The sequence below is a fragment of the Calidris pugnax genome, unplaced genomic scaffold (genome assembly GCF_001431845.1).
Source record: "Calidris pugnax isolate Ruff unplaced genomic scaffold, ASM143184v1 scaffold24, whole genome shotgun sequence".
Classification (NCBI taxonomy): Eukaryota; Metazoa; Chordata; class Aves; order Charadriiformes; family Scolopacidae; genus Calidris; species Calidris pugnax.
This window is the reverse complement of record NW_015090922.1, coordinates 21,608,509-21,632,149: the sequence shown is the minus strand read 5'-3', so window position 1 is coordinate 21,632,149 and position 23,641 is coordinate 21,608,509. Positions and strand designations below refer to the sequence as shown.

The window sequence follows — 23,641 nt, the reverse complement described above, 5'->3', positions numbered from 1 at the left end:
CCCCCCCCCCCCCCCCCCCATTATTTTAGAGAAGGGGAGCTTTATGTTCAGAAAACAAGTAGCTTGTCCATCTCTGATGTCAGAAGTGATTCAGGCTGATCCTGAACTGTTCTTCAGGAGACCTGAAGACTGCGTAGATATTGGGGAGCGAACTTCTTTTTTAGTAAATTAAAGGCACAAAAATAGTGCCTCTGCCAGGTGTTTGTAACAGGCAGTGACATTTCACAGGCAGGGGTTGGTTGTTGTTTTTTTGTTGTGGTTTTGTGGGGTTTTTTTAGCAAATGAAAGGAAAGTTGTCTTCTTGTGGTTTAGTCAGAGGTAATGAGTTTATTTATGACAGGAGGGGATAGAGAGAGAGACCTCTGTGTGATGTTTGCCCTGTTATGACACTTCAGGTGTTGCATCACTTAGTACTTAGCTCGTCAGAGTTTGTTAATCAGCAGCTGTAGGAGGTATGTAGTTCCTGTGCGGTGTCTGGCCAGTGGGAAAAGCTGGGGAGCAGCTCAAGAGGTAAGCCTGGTACTCCTGAGAGCTCCACCTTAGGTTTTGCAGCTGGGAAAACAAGGATTGAGGTATCTAAGGCACCTGAGTAGTTTCTAACCAAACAAGAAGCTAGTGGCTCCTCTTCTCTCCATTACAAGTATAGTTAACAGCAATTAAACCACTCGGATGTCTGTGGTTCTGCTCCTACAAAACTTCCAACCTGTACACCTAAGAATACCCAACCGCCAAGTTAGAGATGCCACTGAGGGGAGGAGGAGGGAGTGTTGGGAGGAGCTGGGCAACTTGTGCTGCAGAGGTCCGCTCACTGAATACCAAATACTGGTGGGAGGAGCAAAAACTGTACACCTGGAAAGGCCCCTGCCCAGTGACCAGCTCAGCTGCCAATTACCCGGACAACAGGAGTGACAGATTTGTGCCCATTTAGTTTGAGAACTGCACATCTTAAATGTTTCAGCATCCAGGCTGTTGGATAGTGGGAGATGCTGCCATTATTTGTGCTTTATTTTAAAAGCAGTTGAGGCCTGGATGTAGTCAAGTGGGGAAATGCCTACTTTGCCAAGCAAGCTGAGGTCAGCATCTCACCAAGCTTTAGCACTGGAGAAGTGGTGACAAAAGACATGTAGGCACCCTGAGGCTTTGGGGTGTAAGTATGGGGGCTCAATGGGTTTACATACCTACAGACAGGGCTAATGAGACGCTTTTTGTGACTTGCAGGTGACAGGAAGAGCAAAATGACGCTTTTGAGTTAGAGGCATAACTGACAGCGTGACATTTGCAGGGTAGAAATGTTTTGAAGTTTGTTGGTACGAAATGCTACTGTCTGGAAAGGGGGTGCTTAAAAGCAAGAGAGTCTGTACCTTGGGGTACAGCTGGGCACGCTCGCTTCAGTAATCAGGGAGAGCAGCGAGTGAATATCCCAGGCTACCAACGGGGCCACCAAGGGCAACTGTGTGGCAGAGGAAGAGGCTGGCTGGGGATATTGTAAGCCACCCACAGCAGCAGCCATTGCCAGGGGACTTCCTCAGGAACTGAGTGTTTGGGTGGCTTTTTGCCTTTTTAATCTTCTACGTGTACTCTAATGCTGACGGGAATGCTGGGGGTACTGCAGCGTGGAGTAGGTGTCCCCTGGCTGTCACTGGCCAGTCACTGACACGGAATTCAAGCCCCAAGGCTTTCTGTGCCTGTAGTTCATTTTCCTTGCAGTGGTTGCAGACACAACTGTAGCAGTTGGTCTATGTATTTGAGCAGAAAAAAGTATCATGTTATTGTTCTTAATTAATTCTTTAATGAACTGCAGCTTCGTAAGTTCTTTTTTAACTCAGCCCTAATTGCCTTATCACCTAAGGGGGGGGAAAAAAGCAGAACCCTTTAGTCCTCTAATGCAAAACCAGCAAAAGTAGAAAGTTTATTTTTATTTCTCAGATCATTTACATCTCTTAAATTAAAACTGTAGAACTCCAGTGGCTCAATTCTAGGTAGCTCCCCCCAGCTCCAGTCGAGTTTGATGTCCCGCTCTTAATTCAGTCCTGCAGTGCTACTCAGGAAGCACAAGCAATACCGATGCAAGAGCTACGACACTGTGACTTGACTTAACCTTCCCACCAGAGGTTTCTGACCGGCAGCAGCATCCTGTTTTGCTGGAGCTGCCCACCCGTACACACGCCACACAATTCACAGTAAACACGCTCTGGCACAAACCTGCCACCTCCTTCCTGGAAAGGAGAAGGGGCAGGATCTTAGACGTGCCCCAGAACATGAGCTCAGTTATTTACTGCTAAACACAAATGATGGCTAAAGCTCATGGAGATCCTGTTTTTCAGAAATCAAACAGCTCTTGTTCTTGCTGCCTGTTGAGACTTCGGATCCTGGAAGGAGGCGAGGACAGCAGGCCCGCAGGAAGCAGGCTCTGAAATGGCACTTGTTTACATCGCATTACCACAGTCTTAACCATTTCTCTATTTCTCTTCTAAGAACTCGCCTGCAGGCTGAAGTGCCGCAAATGAGAAACACAAGCGAGGTGACAGAGACTGCTCACTTACACACCCGGCCCTCTCTTTACCTTTCAGGTCTGCTCTGCACCCGGCGGAAACCTGGGCTTGTCTGAGGCTCACCTAAAGACACCTCTGCAGAGAGCAGGCACACCTGCTGCTAATTTCAACTGGTTTCTATTTGTTTATAACTACAGAGGCATAAATATTTTTAAGCATTACCAGCTACCGAACTTCCTAGGAAAACAGCTGAGACTTTTCTGAAAGACTTTTAACAGCTATTACATAATGTGGACTTAATTCATAATTTGTACAATTTTTTTATAAAATGTTTTTATCTATTTTTATAATTGACCATAGATGTCTTATTTACAGCCTAAAATATCAATAAACTTCAGCAGATTCTTACATTCCTCGGTTTGTCCTTCCGACAGCGTGTGCACGGGGTGGAGGAGAAGGGGCTGTTTGTCCGTCCGGCAGGAAGCAGACTGCACTCCTCCTCCTAAACTCTGCCACAATCTACCCGAGAACTTGATTCTTACAGGGTATTCACCACTTTTTATACAAAAGTGAGAATCCCAACATAAGGATAATTGAGGGTTGTCTTCTGGTTAACTGCACCCTTGTGTTTTTAAAAGTTACTTTCCAAATACCAGATCGTTTCAGAAAGAATTTATCTGAATCTTTTGCTAAGTACATAAGAAAAAAGTTTCTTCAGTGTAGTTGTAGAATTGCACTAGTAAAGGGGGGAAAAAGCGCAAAGACCAGTTCTGCATTAATAAAGCTACCTCAGCCAGAATGAAGACATAAAATGTAACAAAAATAGGAGTACAACACATGCAAGAAGTTACCATTTGCTGTGGGACATAGTCTTTCCTTCCCTTGTATTTTAGGAGTTACTAGTGGTACAGCCCTGACATCAAAGTGGTTTTTTCCTCCCCATTTCAATTTCCTGCCGTATTAAACTGCCAAACACATCTGATCTCCTCCCTCAACTGCTTCACCAATATGACAATAAACATGCTTCAAATGGCCTCAGGTCTTTAGGGACAAGAAAGCCTGAGGACGAAAAGTCCTCTCGAGTTGAACTCTGGGTTTTCCATGGTAATGATCTGACAATTTTTTGAAGTGTCACTACTTTATAGGTGGTTACTCAAGGAAGAATATACATGTATCAATGTAGGAATATGCAAGTTTTTTTTTTTTTTTTTTTTTTAAATTTAATTTTTATAGCTCCACAGCATAAATCTGTGTTTAAATAGGAGACAGTGCCTATAGGCTACGTGCACAAAGGAACTCAGGCACCAAGTCCCAACACTCAGGCTTCACCGAGATCCTGGAGCTGCCGTGCCTCCACCCGAGGCACGGCCGGACCCTCAACCTTTCTGGACCTGCCTCACCTCCCTGCTGGTGGCTGCTGGTGGCTGCACACAGAGCACCCCTGCCAGCCACCCGCCTGCACTATGCGTTCGATTTCAACAAAGCATCCTGGGCTGTGAGTACATACAGCTGGAAGGAGATTTTCATACTCATCCCAGGCTTAGACTCAATTCATTATGTTGCTGGGAGTCTAGAAGGATGCAATTCCCTGCAGCAGCTACTCTGTAGCAATGAATTTAGCCACAGACAGCACCAGGTCTACCTATCTCACATTTCTCCTGCCCCCACTTCTACCTAGGCCTAAAATGCTTAGTTTTACAAAGTTTACAAGCGTCAGACTAGGTGATCAAAGCCAGGAAAACCCACGTCCACAGCCAGGGTGTGACCCCGTGACAGGGGCTGCAGCCTGACCCCCCTCTCCTGCCGCTGCCACAGCTGAGCCCCCGGTCACTCACCTCCCAGCATCACTGACCTGGTGGCTGCTGGCTGGCTCCTTGGCTCATGCTCTTTCCTACCGCAAGGTGGGGGAGGAAAAAAAAAAAAAGAAGGTTAAAAAAAACAAAAGAAGAAGACAAAAACCTGAGAGCTGGATGAAGCACCTCTATGCCAGGGCAGCGTTCATGTCTGAGAACGGAGCTAAAACCCAGCTGAGCGACTGCTGTAGGGACCTCAGCCCTCCCGACCGGCTGGGTCAAACGGCCCCGGACCAGCCTAGGGGCTTCAAAGAGTCCCACTTCAGGGTGCCCTGCAAATCCCACCTTCCCAGCTTTTTCTCTCCTTACCCTCACACATTCCCTAGCTATGGGATGTGAGGCTCAGAATTTCATTAGATGACTAATCACTTAAATTGTGGGTGTTCTGACAGGAACGTAACCCTGTGTATCGCTACCACAAAAGTGTAACCCAAATTTACTTTTACAAGTGACACACACCTCGTAGGGTTAACATGAACCACCGAGATGGAAATAGCCTCGGTCCAAAGCACAGATACATCTTGCTTAGTCATAAAAACTTTTTTTTTTTTTTTTACAATATTGTAACTTAATAATTTACAAGCCGAAACTGATCACCCAGTATTTGAAATACGTCACAGAGAGTTACAGTTATCACTAGGACTTCACAGCAAATAAAACTTGTAACTAAACATGCACAGATCATTATATATATACAGTGATAAAAAAATAACGATGTACATTTTCTTGTAAGAAGAAATTAAGTAAATTCTTTGTGCATTTCAGGATTGAAGCATCTAACCTATATAAAATTACTTTAAAATATGAAGTAAATATTTAACCCAAAACTTGAGAAATCTTTCGTAATCTGCAATATAGCCTTCTCATTTCAATTTTTCTTTCTCTGACACAGAACTTCAGAATTTTATCCTCTATGATATTTAATAGTAATGTGCAGATATAAAAAAATACGTCCTTTGTGGCAAGCTTGAACATATATATATATTTACAAACCTCCAGAACAAATTAGCATTAAAAAACACAGAAGTAGCAGATTGACATAGTGCTTTATTTAAGCTGTCTGTACGAAGGAAAATAATGTGCATCCCTATCATATACGTGTAAAAATACTAAGGATGTACAGTGTACAAAAACAGTTTCTTGTAGTTATTTCACATCCTTGTGGGTCATATACTTAAGGAAATAAACAGTTTAAGTATGACCAACAGTAATACGGTTTCTTGGGTTCATAGTCGTGTCTGCTTAATATCCTTAACCATATGACTAGATCTTGCATGGATCTAATGAAAGAACTAGCAAGGTCAAGAAATGTCACAAACTCTAAAGCTACAGGGAGGTAATTCAATTACCAATTTAGAGGTTTTTATTTAAATAAATACTTTACATTTCATGCTTGCCTGTAATGCACTACCAGGAGCAAGATAAGGAAATTCTACTGTAGACAGTACAAACAGTAGCAGCAAAGTGTGTACATTGAGGTGTAATATATAGACCCTGCAGTTAGTAAGGAAAGACCTTACTTTTGTACTCTAGGAGAAGCACATGGCCCCTGCAAGAACAGTCAGCTTTAAGAAGCTGCAAGTAAAGATGGAAAAAAAACCTGTAAAACAATACTGGAATAAATGTTCTTGAAGCAACAGGAATGTACTGGAAGATGGATTAGTGTGGAAAGCGAAGCTGTGTGCAAAACTGCCAAAAATCCAAACAGAAATGACCTATTTCCTCTGAGATGGCTGCAGTACAAGAGGGCATACTGTACGTCATGGAAGTCAGTACAAGCTGGAGTCAAGTCTGAAATGTACTGTGCTCAAAAGGCTCACCAAGGAAACCAGCCACCACCTCCCAAATCCAACCACAACTGTGAACAGCAAAAGAAGAGCTTCAAAAGTTTCTCTGGGCACCCCTTGCCCATTTGTCTTTCGTCCCGTTTCTAACACTGGTAAGAGAGAGAATCCCCCAACCCCGGGCAGCACGAAGCAGCCACTGACTCTCTCTGTAGCATAAACTTGATCAATGACGTTTTGGAAGGCAGACAATACAAAGCACAGCGAAGTCTTAAAAGGTTTTCAAATAATTCACTGACAGGTATTTACTGCGAACCGCATTCTAACTAGCTAGGCGATGGTGACTGACCACAGGGCTGCTTCTGCGCGCCAGGAAGGGCTGCCCAGAGGCACGGCACCAGCTGTGGTGAGCTAGAGGTGCCCTGTGTCAAGAAACTTATTGCTATTACAAGCTGAAAACATTGGGGGGAAAAAACACAGGCATATAACACAGATTTTGAATCACCATAGTTTTAGTCTGTAAGTACGAGGCCTTTGCAGAGAACTAAGTAATGCCCGTCTATTGAACACTCGGTTATTTCACTCACTCACTCACTGTGTCAGTGTAGACGCCTCTAAACTACCCGTCCAGAAGAGACCTGCAATGCGCTTGCTGTGCTCCTCTCTCTCGTAGAGGGATAATCTCTACATGTATTTAGTGTTACAAGGTGACAGAATGAGATCCTATGTAGTTAGAATATACATCATGATATAGTTCTGATTATCCACACTAAAGATAAAACACGAAACATGAAAAATTGTCTAAATTAGTCTGCGTCTTTAGCTGCCTTGCTAAAATGCCCATCTACCCCTTGACTGTCCCAGCACATGCACTGCCAGCAGTGGGCTTCATGCTCGGGCACTTAACTTGCCGCATCAAGAGGCTAAGGCATCTGCGTAGGAATATCTCGCCTTTCAGACTCATCTACTCATTCACACAACGCAACCAGGAATACTCTGCGACATCACAGTCTTCGTGGGAGCTAACAAGATCCGAACGCAGAGATACTTCGAATGATAATCCCATGGAGTCAGTTTTCCGACGTCGTTAGCAAGGGCACATGCACGCTACCACGGCACTGCGTAATGTCCCGACTCCTAGCACCAAAGGGTTTATTATTAAGATTATCATTGCTGAAGATCAAAGCTAAAGTTTATGCACACATTCTGTTAGATACAGATCTTCGGAAATGGAAAGACGTTCTCCTCTCAGTTTCTTGTGATGTTTCGAATTCAGTCAATCAGGTACCACGGTTACACGTAACATGCTGGGTTTCGGGACTCTTTTGGTTGAGGGCAAACCTTGCTTGAGAACGGCTGATCCCAGAAATTTACTATTTTAATTATTAAAATAAAGTGCTTTTCTTGTAATCACTGTGGTCTCGTTGTTCAAATGCAATTCCTTCATATAGAACAGAAATTTTCTATTGTGCTGTCAGGCTCTTACATTACGTTCATCCTCAGTGGAGCACAAGATGTAGCTTTTTTTGTCTCACCTCCATTGCCAAACAATTAAAAGACAGTATTTCATTCACAAAAATCTGATTCTAAGCAGTATGTACAATTTCAGAGCCTTGTTAGAATTTCCACATGGGAGAAAAGTGCATTATTCCCTTCAGCTTGTACAGTCTTTCCATATATTACAAAATTAACTGCTGTAAGCCTGTTCTAAGATGTAGCAGCACTTGCAAACATGACACATACAATCCTTATCTCTAAAAATAAATACTACTGCAGTAAACCAAAAAAAAAAAAAAAATCAACCAAAAAACACCAACCAAAAAAAACAAACCCCCAAAGAATATTCAGAGTTAACACCTGGAGAAAAAGCTAATTCACAAACTCAAAATAAAACGGGTAAGGCAAACACCTGTTTACCTTGGGTGCACACATTTTGGTGAAAAGCAATACTATTATGCCTGTCTACATTCTTCAGCCATCAGAGGTGATGTATATCATGAAAGAAAAAGAAAAGCATGAGAAAGATGTTATCTGGTGCAAATTATAAGACCCCTTAAACAACTTCAACTGCTGCTTTTATGCCTTCATTTCTTGCATGTATAATGTTCGATTCTCCATGATTGCACATGAACCTGGAAGTTCTAAGTGGCAGGCTGGGTGACCCCAGCCCTTCTGCTTCTTCTGTAGTATCCAACAGTAATTAAAAAATAATATATATATATTTATATATATCAACAGTTTAAGTCCTTCTCTCAAACGTTTCCCAAACAAATTCCAGCCAGATGTTAATGACAGAGACCTGCTTCAAGTAATGATATGCCTAACAGAAACCTTGCATATGTACATCACCACCCCTATGTTTCCTTGTTCTAACCAGCACAAACAGATGCAAGAAAATGTTATAGACTGGTCTTTTTAGACTAATTACAATTTTGATTCATCTTCTGGAAGGAGATAAGCTGGACCAACTCGTTTTTTTGTTTAGCCTCCACTGTGAGGAAAAATAGATGACTGCTTGTGCACAAAGTGTGCAACGCTGAAGTCGAGTCATCTACCTCCAAAGAAACTGTTAGTAACTTCTTGACGTTGCTATTATACTGAGACTGTGGGCAGCAGCAACAGCAGGAGAGCGTAGTAGAGAAAATCTCATATTTCATGCAAAACCAAAATGGATTTTAGGTAGGTTTGGGAAAGAAACTTGTTCAATTTGGAATAGTCTCTGAAAGTGCCCCTGCTATCTTAAATAGCATCTAGTACTGGTGGTGATGTTCAGGAATCATTTTCAGTGATAAACCTAAGATGACAGTGAAGCAGCAGAACAAAAAAGTTATTCTCGTCCACTTGCAGAGTAGGAAAACTGGGGGAAATGCGGCCGCCTCTCATTGTCCATGCAGTCCATACCGTCCTCGTCATCTGTAGTAAGGGAGAAATTCAAAATGTCATTATATTTGCAACAAGATTTTATTATTCACCTGATATGCAGTACATCTTTTCAGATTCAATGCTGAAGTTAAAGGCTCAAGTAGAAGTAAGACTTTATTCATGTAAACTTACGCTCATACATAGAATTTATTTCAGGCTGGGTTGGTTGGTTTGTTTATTATGATTATCACCTGAGAACTCCAATCATTACTACCCCTTTTAGGCTAATCAAAACATGCCAGCACATCCAGCTCCTGGTAGCACAGAAGCTGATGGAAGGAGCCAGTTTTCATTGTTTCTTAAGATGAGTTCAGGAAATTATAATCTTACTGTAGATATCTGTGAATATTCCTCCATTTGAAAAGGAGATAAAAGGAAAAACAGCTACAAAATGAACAATTCATGCAGATTCTATGTGTTTCAATTCTTACATACTATTTTTTAGTAAACTATTTATTTTTACAGTATTTACTGGGATCAGAGGAAACATGGACTAAGCCAAATTCATAAATATTTTTATTTACATAATTCCTGCAGTGCCAATGGAAACCAGGCACCAGATGTTGCCTAACTCTGAGAATTTGGATCTACATTCTCGCACGGATTTTTAAACACTGCTTATCCTTATTGACTCCTATTGAAACCGTTATTCTAATGATGTATTTATATGCAACCTTTCAGAATTATGCATCTTTCATATCTTCATATATTCTATGTGTAAACACCAGAGTTAAAGCAGGTTTGTTATCATTAGCCTGTTTGACTTCAACAGCGCCTCTCAGTTATGTCACTTCAAATGCAATCTCCCTTTTACACTGTCAATTTAAATTAAGTTAATGTACACAGCTTGTCTGTTTTGCTACCAGTTTGATTACTATAGATAAAAGATATAGTTTCAATATTCACTTAGCGTGATTTGTAAAAAACTTTGATATCTAAATAACTGGCCTAAATACTATGAAAATTATTTCTGTGGCTATAAAAGATCTTTAGTTCAGCAAACTTTCTGATACACAGTTACCAACCCTCCATCCCTACAGCACATTTTAACTGCCTTAATCACATCAGACAGGTGATACCATATTGTAGATAATACAATTACTTAATAGATTTTAAAGAAAAAGAATTAAAAATCATCACCCTCCATTTTTTCATTCTTATCATTGGGGTGGGGTTTTATGCTTCAGCAGCCAGACCATAACCAGAGGCCAGGATGGGTACTTTAAGCAGGCAGGTCATTTCCCTGCATTGCTCTGAATTCAATAAATTCAAAGCTGAAGACTTGGTTGCATCCACATATTTTGTATTGCTCAACCTTTGAGGGGTAAATAGCCATTGTCATTGCATATCTGGAGTTTAAAGAGATCAGGACTTTATGATACTGAATTAGACTCCAAGTTAATCCAAATTTTAGCAAAATTTGTTCGATTTGCAAATATTAACAAAATCAAGATAGATGGGAGAAGAAATGATTATTTTTTCACAGTAGGAAGACTTAAATCCCTTAAATGACTGTGTTCAAGCACTTCAAATGCAAAAATCCAGAAAATACTCCAGATTTGTAAACCAACATAAAGCTGCAGGTTATCATCTATAGCTGTTACTGTCCACCTTTGTGATCCTCCTTCCCCATGACCCCAATTTAAAAAAAAAAAACCACCAATACACAGACAACCTCAATTAGAAAGGAAATTGATTCCAGAATTCAGCAGCGAGATTTTAACTGCGCTGGCTTGGTAAGTAGCTCTGTTAAGCCCTATCTTGGCCGAACAGATCATGATCCTTGTGTGTGTAGCAGATGACGACAAAAATACAAACTGCAGTGAAACTACATTCACTCCAACGAAGAAACTCTGTGTAAGCCCAGCGCAGCAGTTACATCCATAATAACAATTTCTTTAAGAGCTCTGCTGAAGTACAGGACTTGATAGGAAATTTCATTTTCAAGGAATTTATATCTACACAAGAGACAACCTCTTGTCTCGGGCAGCTATTTTTTAAATTTCTTTTGGTCTTCAAAGAAATTTAAAATATGCCTAACTTGCTAAACCAAGACAACACCCTGAAGTCACTAGCAGCATCCACATGCTTAGAGCAGAATCCATACTCCATGTACTTTGCTCAACTGGGACCTTTAATCCCAACCAGCGAATATTTGAAGCTGCTGTTTTCACTTATTTAAAAAAACAAAACAAAACAACCACACAACCCAGAGTGATCTGGTATTCTAAGCTTTGTAATTACTCCTTCTTTAAAAGAACTCTGTAATTGACAGTTACTCTTACACACTTTTGTATGAAGACTTTTACTAGTAGCAGTGAGAACAGCTTTTCCATCCAAAGTGAAAAAACCTTACAGTGCTTTATTATAAACTGATTCTTTTTAAGTTATGCTTATGTATAATTTCTGACTTACATTTTTCAGGCGGCGTTATTGTAATAGTCTGAGCTGTAAATTCTTCATCAAAATACCTGGTGTCTGTCTCGGATGTCACTTGAGGTTTAAAAGGAGGTACAAGCTGAAAGGGACCAAGAAATAAAATGAAATTACTATAGCTGAAACCAGCAAAACTACTACCAGGTAAACAAATAAGTTCTTTTTATATATATACCCCAGGTCAAACCTCTGTGGTTTGTAGGTCTGTAGAGAGGCAGCTGAGCCTCTAACTTGTAGAAAGAGACACAAGTCATGAGAGTCAATCCTAAAAATACTAGTTCAGAATCTGGCTAATAAACCCATACAGCTAAACTCTAAGTATCACTCTCACATGACTTGCGGATAAGTTGAGCTGCATAAAGATAATTACCTAGAAACTCTTCAGACCATTCTAATTACCCGCAGAGATGTCAGGCAAGGGCAACTCTAGGTACTTCACCACAACTAGGTGGTATAAAGAGCTAAGGCAAAAAGGACTACACAGATAGCATAGCAAGCATGATGTGTTTTCTTTTTCATGGTCAAGGCCTACATCTAAGCTTACCTTTAGAAGAAATTATGTGAAAATAAGTTTTATATTTGAAAAAAGGCTGGTTCATGCTTAAGTGAGTTGCTGGATCTAATCCTGCCTACTGCTTTCACAGTACAATAAGGTATTTCCCAGCACCACTAGTATCTGCTCACAGCTCACAGGCAGGACTTCCTCATCCCTCTTTTGAACCAGCCTTGCTATCCACCCTCTCCTCCAGAACAACAGCCTACCAGCCAAAGATTTTAACGGGAAGGCATACTCAGTATGGGATATCGGATTGCATGCTGCCAGTCCAAATCAATACAGCAGTTTAGCATATATGATAATGCCAAGCGAGGGAAAGGGGATGCAGAAGACAATGGGGTTTTTTTGTAATTTGGGAGCTCTTTGGTGCTATCTGCTCACAGACAATTTCAAATGCACACCCTGAAGGTAGTTTATCAATCTTTCTTTCTAGGAAAAATTAAATTATGGCCAACTGATATTATCAGAGCTTGCCTGTGGCTTTCACCAGTTTTACATTCTCAACTCCAGAACACTAACACCAAACAATTAAGTTGTTAATTTACCCCACAGGAAAGGAAGCAGAACTGCTGTTAAACCCCCTCCCCTCACTGAGTTCAATGCACTAATCCTTTTAAAAGACACTTTCATAGTTCTCAGCAACTGAAGTAAACGTTAGATCAATTCAGTATGAAAAAAATCCATTAGCTAACAGGTTACTAGAACAATTTTACTACTTCCCTGATTGGGATTTTTTTTCCAGATCACAAACAGAAAACGCCATTTCACAAGAATTAAAACTTTTCACATGAAAATACAAGATTCCTTGTTTCTCAAGTCAAGGACAATAAACAATGTCTTTCCAATGGCACAATGCACACCTCCAGTAGAACAAACCGCTCTCGCTAAAAAGTAAAACAGAGACCTTTAATGCTACAACTATTATGTGAAAAGAAGGAGAAAACGCTCACTATGCGGTCTTTAACAACTGTGATTTAGGCAAAGTAGTTCATGAAAAACAAAAGGAAGGTCAGGTAAGATCACAATATACAGCAATGTATGGATCTGCAACTGGAGAGGAAAAGATAATGCAATAGCTGACAAGTTTCTTCCTCAAAAAATTACTGGTTTGCCTAGGGTTTTTTTTCCCTTTTTTTTTTTCTTTTTTTCTCCACCAAAATGAACAGGCCTCATTACAACTTTAGGTCACCCCCTTGTTCTCCCCATCTATCTGAAATAGTAATAGTCATGAAAATACTTTGAAAACTTCCTTTTAGAAAAAGAAGCACAGTACTAAACTTGTTCCTAAGGAACAAATAATTACAATAATAATTTCAATCAGGTATGAAAAGCACCGTTAAAACAAAATTCATCAGACACAGGTGATGGGAGAAAGTTGGTGCTCCAATTCGATGCTCAGTAGCTAGGCTTAATAGAAAACTGGTTATCAATGGCATCCAGTAAGTCAGCTGATTAAACTTCCAGTTATGGTAGAAGTTTACTTCTGACTGGGGGGGACGAAGCAAGTAAAACACACCAAACTCCAGGCTGTAACCAGAAGGGAGGAATCCGATGCAAATTTATCTCACTGATGCTTTGAGATTCATCTGTCTTACAGCAGTACCTTTCATATCCTGGACATTAAAAGCAGTTGGAAACTTCAGTGACTGCAAAAACAAACCATGCAGCCATGTGGCTCTCTGCAATGGCTTAGGCTTGTATTTATACAAGCTACACCCTCACATACACCAACCACCCCCGACAGCCCATGGGAAAGCGGAAATGGAAACTGAGATGAAGATGCACAGATACAGCTCCACTGTGAGCAGCAGGAAGGTTTCTTAATTCTTTCCGTACACTTTGCCTCCTTCCCTCACAGTACGACTTCCACCAGCACAGCCATGAGGATGGACAGAACTGAGGACCACTCCTTTTGACCTGCTCTACCCCACTCACACCAAAACAACTGTGGCTACAGTTTTATGGACATCCCCCCCCAGATCTGGCATCACAGGCACACCTCACCCCAAATAAATGATTTCTCTGACTTTCATATAATTGTTGGCATACTTGCCAGACACACTTGCAACTCTTACAGGAGAATCTCTAAAATAATTCATTGGTTCCTGTGGATTTCTTGTCAAGAAATGAGGAACCCGCACACGGAACTCAGGCATCACCTCCAGAAGAAAATTAGATAAATGCAGTAAGAAATCAGTTCCTAACAACCTTTCAGACAAAGCATGAGCACAGAGTATGGTATAAATTATGTGCACAAGTGTACGCCGAGCGACACAGTATGTCAACACCCCATTTGGAAGACTGGATACAGAACCATTCAAGACAGATTTTGTAAGGCACATCACTAACATGCCAGGCCATGCCTCAGAAACTTGGCAATCATCTTTTTGGAGGAGTGCCACCTTTGTTCATTAATGGTCAGATTTTATTTAAAAACAGAAAGTAAAATCACCACAAATTTCAGCTGTTACGAAATCACTGGATAGACAAATAAGGTGCAACCGCTGCAGAGACAACCACTTGGACTGACAGAGCCTGAATAACAACTCAGAAGTTTCACCGTACATCCCAAGAGAGGCTGAAGCTAAGGCTCAATGACGAAGAACAAAACACCCAATGTTAACTACAGCTCTGACAACCACAACATGAAGACGCCACTTTACACCCAGCAGCATGTTGTGTTTGGTGCTACAAGGAAATGGTATCCAGCTGCTATCACCACAGCTCCTCCCCGCTTCTGACCTGAGAAGTCAGAAAGTCCAAGAGTAATGTGAGCTCTGCAAGGCACACCCAGTACCTGTGTCCAAAAGGAGTAAGATGAGTTTTTGTTAAGTGCAGGCCTTGTCAGTCTGCGTGAGAATCGCTCTGCTCGGTCCCAGCTGCAAAGCTTTAGTCCGGGACGATTTTTCTCCTCTAGTGGTCTGGGTAAATTCAGGCAGAACAGACTCGAACCAGACAGGAGACTGCAGCTTCAGCACCCGATAATTTACTCTACGGACTATGAATACAGATTTTCTGTGTTCATGCACTACGCACACACACAAACACACATGTATGTGAGCATACAAAGAAATAAAAAGTCTAAACTCACTGTGATTTAACCGACCAAAAGAGTGGATGTTCAAGACAAAAATCCAATTTCACACCCATCTGTCAGGCTGAATCTGCCCTGGCCATTTCCAAGGCTTGGTGTTAGAAACAGCAGCAGAAGCAATATCAAATTCTTAGTGTCTTTATTAGCTTAAGTGAATGGCATTTCCATTTGGCATCCATTGAGAGCAGTGTGTGAGAAACACCACTGTTTTTGCACAGTTGGAGACCTGGGAAACTTGCCACCCATCTCTCAGGGGAAGGAGAGGGGCAGGTATAGTACCTGACTGTTACAGTCACACAGAGATGAACAGACAGGCTCTGTCCTGCACCTTGAGCTTCCTCACGCCTACTGAACAACTGCATGAATACTTCAGTATGAGGGAAAATATGTAATGTTATTGCTTAAAGACAATCTGACAGGAATTGTTTTGCCTTGGTGTTGTATAGGGAGTGGCTGAAGCTACCTGAAAGTAACTGCAATGCACTCCATCTGCCAAATGAATAATATGGCACTTAAGAACATCAGTTTGATCTTCCTTTTTAAGAAAATTTTCCTTCCAATGAACTCAAAATTAACACAACCGTAAGAATTTCATCCACCAACAGACTGCAGCCGAATAGTATTCCAAGATGAAACATGAAAGGAGTAAGAGGTGCAGCTACACACCATCCCCCAGAATTTTCATTTAAATAAACTAGATAACTAGATTATAATATCAAAGCTCTCAAGCACACTCATTCTTTATATGATTTTTTAATATATATAGGGAACTTATATGAAACATTCTATATGTATCTTATAAGTAATAAAGAGTGAGCACTGTTGTTCAGTTTCAGGTTTTATCCCTAAGGAATAATCATTTGAATCCTACTTAATTGTTCAACTTCAGCATGACATTCCAAGTTGTCCAATTAAGAAAAAAAGCCATAACTGTCATATCCGGAGATGTATGCCTCTTCTTTACTAATAAATTACTATTTATGAGATTAACTCTGTTTTTCTCACATCTTATGTATTTTGAAAATAACAAAACAGATATTTCAAGAATACCTTGCATTGTCATCATATGCTGTATTTCAACAGTTTCCATGCAGTTTATTATTCAAGTCTGACATACATCAGAAACTATGTCAATTGTTACAGTTCTTTCTGGTTATGAAAGTTAATTATGTATTGGTAATTAAGTGTTCATGATCTGATGTCCAGAAATCAAACTTTCATCTGCTTTAAACTTTCCCAAAGAACAAAAACTGCAAAGTAGTTATTTTGAAGAATGAAACAAGAGATAGATTGGGCGAAAAAGAATGATGGAAAAAATAAATTATACTGTGAGAAGAGAGTGGGGTCACATCCCTGAAATACACTTCTGTATTTCATCACAAGCACGCTCAGCTGGAAGTGCTGAAACATGTCACAATTCACAGAGACTTCCAAACCCCCCCAAAAAAAAGTATTTGTATTAACAAACTAACTTAATTATAATCCAAATAAACAATCTATTTTCACATAAACTGGAATTATTAACTTACAAAATAAGAAATTTTAAAAGGATACTAGCAAAGCTTATCTCAAAATTTGATGGTTTTCTGATGCATATCTGTTAATATGTGTTCCCTCATTTATGTCTTCTCTCTATGCTCCCTTCAAAGTAAATGCTTGGTGACCCTAAAAATCATGCAGAGATACTAACAACACAAACCCTTAATGTAGTCTTTCAACATTAGATCCTCAACAACATTTTAATGAAAAATACTTACACCCTTTAAAACACTGATTTTCCTTTCCTAACAATTTTTGTCCTTTTTCTGATATTAGCTCAGTCACCAAAGGGAACAGGAGCTGATGAGCTAACGCACTCTGTCAGTCTGTCCGTCCTTCCCTAACAAATTCCGAACAGCTGGGCAAAAGCACCAGGATGGAGAAAAGACTAAGCACATCCACTTCCCACAGAGTTTGTGTATCTAGTTTAGTGAATAGAAGAGACGCATCTCTCTCCATCTGCCTCAAATTGAGTTTCCATTGAAGGAAAGATAGTAATTTGAGTTGAGCTTCAAGTCAGTCAGTAAGCACTCATGTAGGGACTGGTCCATGCCCATCCCCATCCCAGTAGCCTATTGCCCAGTCTGGAAAATACCCCATGGATCCTGCTAGGAACCCTGAGTGTGGTGGTCCCAGGCAAGGGGAGGAGGAAGAGCTGCAATTTCAGTGTGGTGGAAGGACAGACAGCACAAATCTACAGGAAGGAAGGCTTTGGCAGGGGATTTTCCCTGTGGACAAACTCTTTTCCAAGTGATACAATGCTGATACGAAGGACAGAGAGAAATCACAACCCGGACTACAACAACCATCTGATTTTAAGAATCAGACACCCTTACGTGTATTTTCCTCCCTGTAAATTCAAGCAGCTGGGGGAAGGGTGGTAATCAACTACTAGGTGTGCCCCTATAGTTTAAAGTACCACTGGAAACACAGTGAAAAGATCAGACTGGTTAGCAGTTTTCTGATCTTTTTACTACTTTTCATGGCAACAACACAAAAGCAAGTAATGAGGGTCATTTCTACAGGCTTTGTTGCACTGCAGGTAATTGTACAAATATAGTACTACTCAAATAGCAACAGCCTAAAAACACATGCTGGTATTTTCCTATTTCCCTCCTGCCCTTTCCCTTAAAATCTGATACACGGAAGTACTTAAACATGCATTTAAGATTACAGTTATACTGCAGATTTTGACAGGCCTGAACCCAAATCCCATGATTGAAGCTCATGGGATTTCATTGTCTGCTGTTGTCGTGTCTTAAGTAAAGCAGAGGTAGTCACAGCTGAAGGGTGAGGAACAGCTTCTCGAGTCTGCCAGACTTCATGCTGAGAGTCGCTGCCTCCACACTGATAGGTGCCGGCACAAGCGGGTGGCCTGCAGCAGAGTCAGACACCCCAGCTTTAACCACTACTGCCACTTGCCCCTGCTCCCTTCCCAGCAGCACTCCCTAATCTGCTGGAACAATCAGAAGTATTATCAGAAATCAGGAGAGATATGTATCTCAGCCCAAGTTCACCTACAGCTTTTCTTCTTCTTCCATCCATATTACATGCAATAAGAAACCCAGGCCTCACTAAAAGGTCTGGCTCTCTTTTGACATAAAGCTACCTGAGTGCTTCAAGTCTGAAGACATATCCGAATTCCTACCTTTAAATAAATGCCCATGTGGTTTTTATTCAGTAAAAGACCTTAGATAGAACATCCGAAAACTTCAGAATATTTCTGCAACCCAAATAAAAATTTGCTAAAACAACCCTTAAATGAGTAACAGAGAAATTTCAAAAAGCTTCCTGATTCTAGCTAAAAATAAAACAAATATTTTATTTAGAAGTATATGGGGCTTTTGAAGTCTTCAGAGTTTGCCAAACTATTCAATTTCTCATACTCAGGCACAGAGATGAAAACTCATCAGGGCTGAGATGATCACAGGAAGAACCTGGCACAGGCTGCTCTCTTTCATATGCCCTCATGGTTTTTCTGCCAAAAATAAATACATCTGATCACAAATGCTAACTATTATACATTTTTCATCTAAAGGCAACGACCTTCTCTGCTCCAGTGTGCCATACAACATTTTATTATCATTGTGTAGTACCAAATCAGTTTAACTAGTTAGCAGTATCAGAGAGCTAGTAATTCCATTTGACCATTTGGATCCATTTGACCTCACGGAGCTACTGCTTGTTGCATGAAATACTCCAAGTTTACTGGTGTGATTAGACACAGAATTACGTATCTGTAAAGTGATAACCTAGTAAGTACAGAGATGTACTTCATCTCTAGTAAAAATGATAAAACTAGTGACACAGGAGCATAACTTGCACATGTACAAAACTATACCCCAGCAACTCAGAATACACATGATATTGTTTTTTGTTTCCATTACTCTGACTGTGAACTTGAGTACTTTCATTGCTAACAGAAACACACTCCTGAAATGCAGCCAGAAAATTACAGTTTCATGGTGCATAAACCTCAGGCAAGAATACTGTGAAATATTTTTACTATGCAAATAATTATATCAACTATCAATTTCATCAAATGACCCTACTGCTGAAGACTGTATTACTAATAATAAACAGCAACAGAAGCAAGCATAGAATAAATCTATTTGAAAATCAAATTTGTTTGATACATTCCTCCTGAGTTACACTAGAATACCAAAACCTCAAAAATATTCATATAAGCATTCTAATAAACATACTCATTGAAAGTACATTAACCTTATTGTTATGTTTGAAGTTTATATCTCTATGAGCATAGTCTTACACTCTGCATACTTCCAAACTGGTAAGACTGTGTGTGCAGAAGGAACAACTGGATATTTTAACCAACCCAACAAATGGCTTTGTAATAGGAACAAAACTATTTTTAATTAAACAGAAAAACATATTGTCAGAAGGCTTTTTTTTTGAGTTATTTTTCCACAAAGAACACATTGTGTGCCAATATTACACAGAGCAATTCCTATGATCCTTGAAGTTAACTGTTCAACTGAGGAAATTAAACTGATTTTTTTTACTGGCAAATTTAGTTTCTCAAAGCAACACCAGACAAAGTAAACAATGAATGTCTACAGTTTCTCCAGTTACAATACTCCAATAAGCCATATCCACCTCATTGAGCATAAAGGCAAAATACCTGCATTTATATATTTATATGTTTTTAATATATATTTAGACAAATTTGTATGTATATTTATATCTGCAAAACATCACATTTATTTTAATAGCTCAGAATAAGATCTTGACTGAAAGACATTTGCCATGTTGATTTGTAAAGACTCAAAGCACATGCTAAAAAATTGTTTCTGTATTTTCTTAACTAAATATGATATTGAACAGTGTAGAATTGAGAGCTCTATTTCTAATGTAAAATAATTAAGACATCTTTTTCAACAGAGCAAGAGTAATGTAACAGCTTTTTCTTTCTCTCCCACTCCTAGCACATTGCAATCCAATCAATTTTAGTGGGTTTTTTTAAGCTCCAGAAAGGTCCTCAACTTGTATTTTTAGATTTTATCCTCAAAGTGCTTCTCTCCCATGTCCTTACATAACCAACCAGAGGTTGAGCTCATAAAGTAACCTGATTAATATACTTGCTCTGATTATTTATTTTAGAGCTTCTTGAAACCTCATGATACTGCCAGGGAAAAATCACACATGTTTAAAGTAACTTCAGAGTACCATATTTTGTATCATCGTATACAGGCTCTTATTTCAATTCCGTTATTTGTCAGAGAAGTACCACACCAACAACCACACATTTTTAAAATTCCAGTTCAACAACAACTGAAAAAACAGTTTGTATCATTGACATTGTAGCATAAACATATTCTGCTCACTCGTATGTCTTTCATTTTCCTTTTATTTGAACAAAGCAAAAAAAGAAGAAAAATCTATCTTTTAAAATTACGCAGCTCAACTGGCAGATTAACAATGTAAAACAGTTGGGGGAAAAAAAAAGACATTATCAAAATAGAAGGGGTTTATAGCAACAAGTAAATTCTTACACACGTACTGAGATAAAATCGGCTTCTGTATATAAAACAACTTAAGTCAAATTGAGTTTCACTACTGAGTTAAGATAAATTCACTTTCTAAAATCATCCGAAATGTGTTGATCATTACAGGAACAGGACTGGGTTTAGAGAAAACTGTTCCAATTGAATTCCCACTACTTGCTTTCTCCACAAGCTGTTTTGGCTCAGTGTTTTAATGCTATTTTAATTCTTTTAGATATCTCTTTAAAAATAAGTTTGAAAAAGATTTCTACTTAAACACAAACAATCAGAAAGTAGATTTTTGCTATGAGTCACTTTCAATCACTTCATTTTCCCATTTCCATAAAAATAACTTTTCAATAAAAGGAAGAAATTAAAAGACAATTCCGGATAAACTTCCATTACATTTTCTCACATTATCTTGAGTCATACACCTACTTTTCTCTTGAAGGCCCAGCAAGAAAAAAAGGAAAGGAAAGGAAAAGATTTGGACATTTACATAATAAAAGAAAAATGTTTGCTGAGTTTAGCTTTTTTGGTCCACTGACAAATTATTACTGAAAACCAAAAGATTAAGTACACCTAGTTCAGAATAATTACTCATTTGTATTAACAAAAAAAAGTTGCAAAGAAAAACACTACTAACTTCAGAGAGCAGCAGTCTTATGACTATCAGTTGAAACCACCCTGCAGATGTCAGATTATTCAATGTCATATAAAGACATACCTTTTTATCATATACATCTTGCCAATTTACTCCAGCAAAGAAACTATGGCGCATGATTTCTTTTGCATCATCTGGGCCTCCACCAAGTCTAAAGAGAGTGGGGAAAAAATCATATTAAACAAGCATTACTCTTAAAGTACTCTTAAAGGGAGATTAAGTTATTGCAATGGTTAGTCAAAAACAAATGGTTGCTTTTTTATCTGGGAACAAGTCTCACGTTTAATATGTAATTATCACCTGCTTAATATGAATTCAGGTGCTCTCAAGAGAAAACGTGATAGTAGAAGTATCCATGCTACAGTCTATTCTATTTAATTACTTCAACTACAGTGTTCATTACTGTCCATGATGAGCTTTTTCAATAATTCATTCATTTTAAAAACACACTTAAGTTTAGTTTTCTTGAAAGACCAACTAACATTATGGCACTAATCAAAACCAAAACCAACCCAACAATACCAACATAAAATTTTGCCAAGGAGGTGCCAGGCACTGAATCAGTAATGACTCACACATCATTTTTATACAGTGTTAACTGCTGTTGCATCTGGGTGCTGTAACAATTAACCAATTACCATAAAATAGTCTCAATCTGAGTCAATTAGTATAAATTAATAAATTGTAGGCCTGCTGAGAAGGTTATTTAAAGGCCATTGTAAATAACCACACTAATTCACTGTGGTCCATAGCTTGCCAAAGCCAGACTCTGGCAAATCGTCTTAGGAAGTGAATTCCACCTACTTTCGATAAACTTGCCCAAGGTGATTTGAGCTCATGGAAGTGGTCACCGCTGCCAAAAAAGGAGGGTCCCACCCCTGCTCATACCTCTCCCCTCTCACTTGCATCTACAGCATCATTCCCACTGATGACTGTGAGCTGAGTCAGTGCACTATCCTGGAAGAAAACTAACCCTACAATGAGAAAATGAGAAAAAACTGGCTATTTTTTTGTTGCATTAGCAAGTCAAACTTGACTCAACAAGTTTAGTGAGCTTCCTTGAGCTGCTGCTGTTGGTGAAGAAAGAACCACAGATCCAAGGAAGGGAATCTCTGCCCCTTTCAACAGCATGTGGACTTTCAGGACTGCTCAGCTGCCACCTTCTTCCTGAGACTAGCTATGCTACTGGTCTAACAGAGAGAAGCTATAACAGAAAAAAAGCTAATCTTAAATGAACAAGCGGCCCATGCATGTTAAATATTAACAAAACGAGTAACATAAGCAGTTTGTGTTTCACTAACAGGAACTGCTAAAGATATAAAGACAAATTTTAGAAGTAACCTTCTCAGTACGACAAATTCCTCTCTAAAGCATTTATTGCAAAGAGCAATAATTCTCACAACCAAGAAAATAAATCTGTATTAGTACTACTAATTAGTACTACCACTATTAGTACTGTATAATTACAAAAAATATTCTGTATTCTGAACTACTACCTCAGTCTTGCAGTAACTGGGTGTAAAATTATTCTCATTTCCAGGCTATATTCCTCTTTGTTTCTCAACTACTCATTAAAAAATTCTCTATCTCTGCAAAGCATCCCAGTCAACCTGCAGTCTCCAGATTTCTCTCTATATCTTTCCATCCAGCTGCTCAGAGAAAAGCTGAGTTGCAGTTAAACTCTATGCTCCCACCCTACTTAGCATTAGCTAGCACTAGAACGTGAATATAAATAAGCTTGCAAATATAACACTACTGTCTGCAAAGATTAATTATGAGGAAGCATCTTTTCCATTCTAAAGGTTAATATATTTGATGGGTCAGATTGTCTGGAGGTTAAAATGCATTAATAGTTGCTACAGGAACAAATTTTTACTTTCCTCTCCCTGTATTTGGCTGGTTAGTCACAGTTTGCTCTCACTGCACGCAGTGAATTCAGTTAAACAGGCAGTGCTGGGCAGCAGCAGAAAGGCTGACCGCTTGTGCTGTCCTGGATGCTGCACTTGGCTGCATGATGGCAAATCCCTCAGAGAGACAGGGCAACCAGTCCTGCCCTGAGTGCCAGCGAGCAATGCCCACTACTGAAAACTTCTTGAGAACAACCTGAGGATGAGGGAAGATTAGGGAAGAGAGACAGATGGGCAGAAGAACGCCTGCAGCCTTAAAAAATGCCAAGAGACTCACAAGAACAGAGAGACTGGGGAAAAGAAGGAACCTACAGACAAATCTCACTGATTTACAAAGACAGAGATTTGTTTTAGAACCACAGGGGACTGGACATGGCTGGTCAAGTGCAG

General features: G+C 39.6%; 2 protein-coding genes across 2 annotated transcripts in view; one reads left to right on the top strand and one right to left on the bottom strand.

Annotated features, from left to right (window-relative positions):
• The window catches only part of SDCCAG8 (serologically defined colon cancer antigen 8), a 113,206-nt gene extending 110,360 nt beyond the window's left edge, over nucleotides 1-2,846 (top strand). Inside the window, exon 19 of the mRNA XM_014950835.1 lies at nucleotides 2,571-2,846. The gene's annotated coding sequence lies outside the window, so the exon portion shown is untranslated. The remainder of the gene's footprint in view (nucleotides 1-2,570) is intronic.
• AKT3 (v-akt murine thymoma viral oncogene homolog 3) overlaps nucleotides 1,885-23,641 on the bottom strand; it is a 143,946-nt gene continuing 122,189 nt past the window's right edge. Inside the window, exons 11-13 of the mRNA XM_014950837.1 lie at nucleotides 21,408-21,495; nucleotides 11,467-11,569; nucleotides 1,885-9,042 (exon numbers count right to left, since the gene is read on the bottom strand). Coding sequence (XP_014806323.1) covers nucleotides 8,957-9,042; nucleotides 11,467-11,569; nucleotides 21,408-21,495 — 277 coding nt within the window. The 3' untranslated portion in view covers nucleotides 1,885-8,956. The remainder of the gene's footprint in view (nucleotides 9,043-11,466; nucleotides 11,570-21,407; nucleotides 21,496-23,641) is intronic.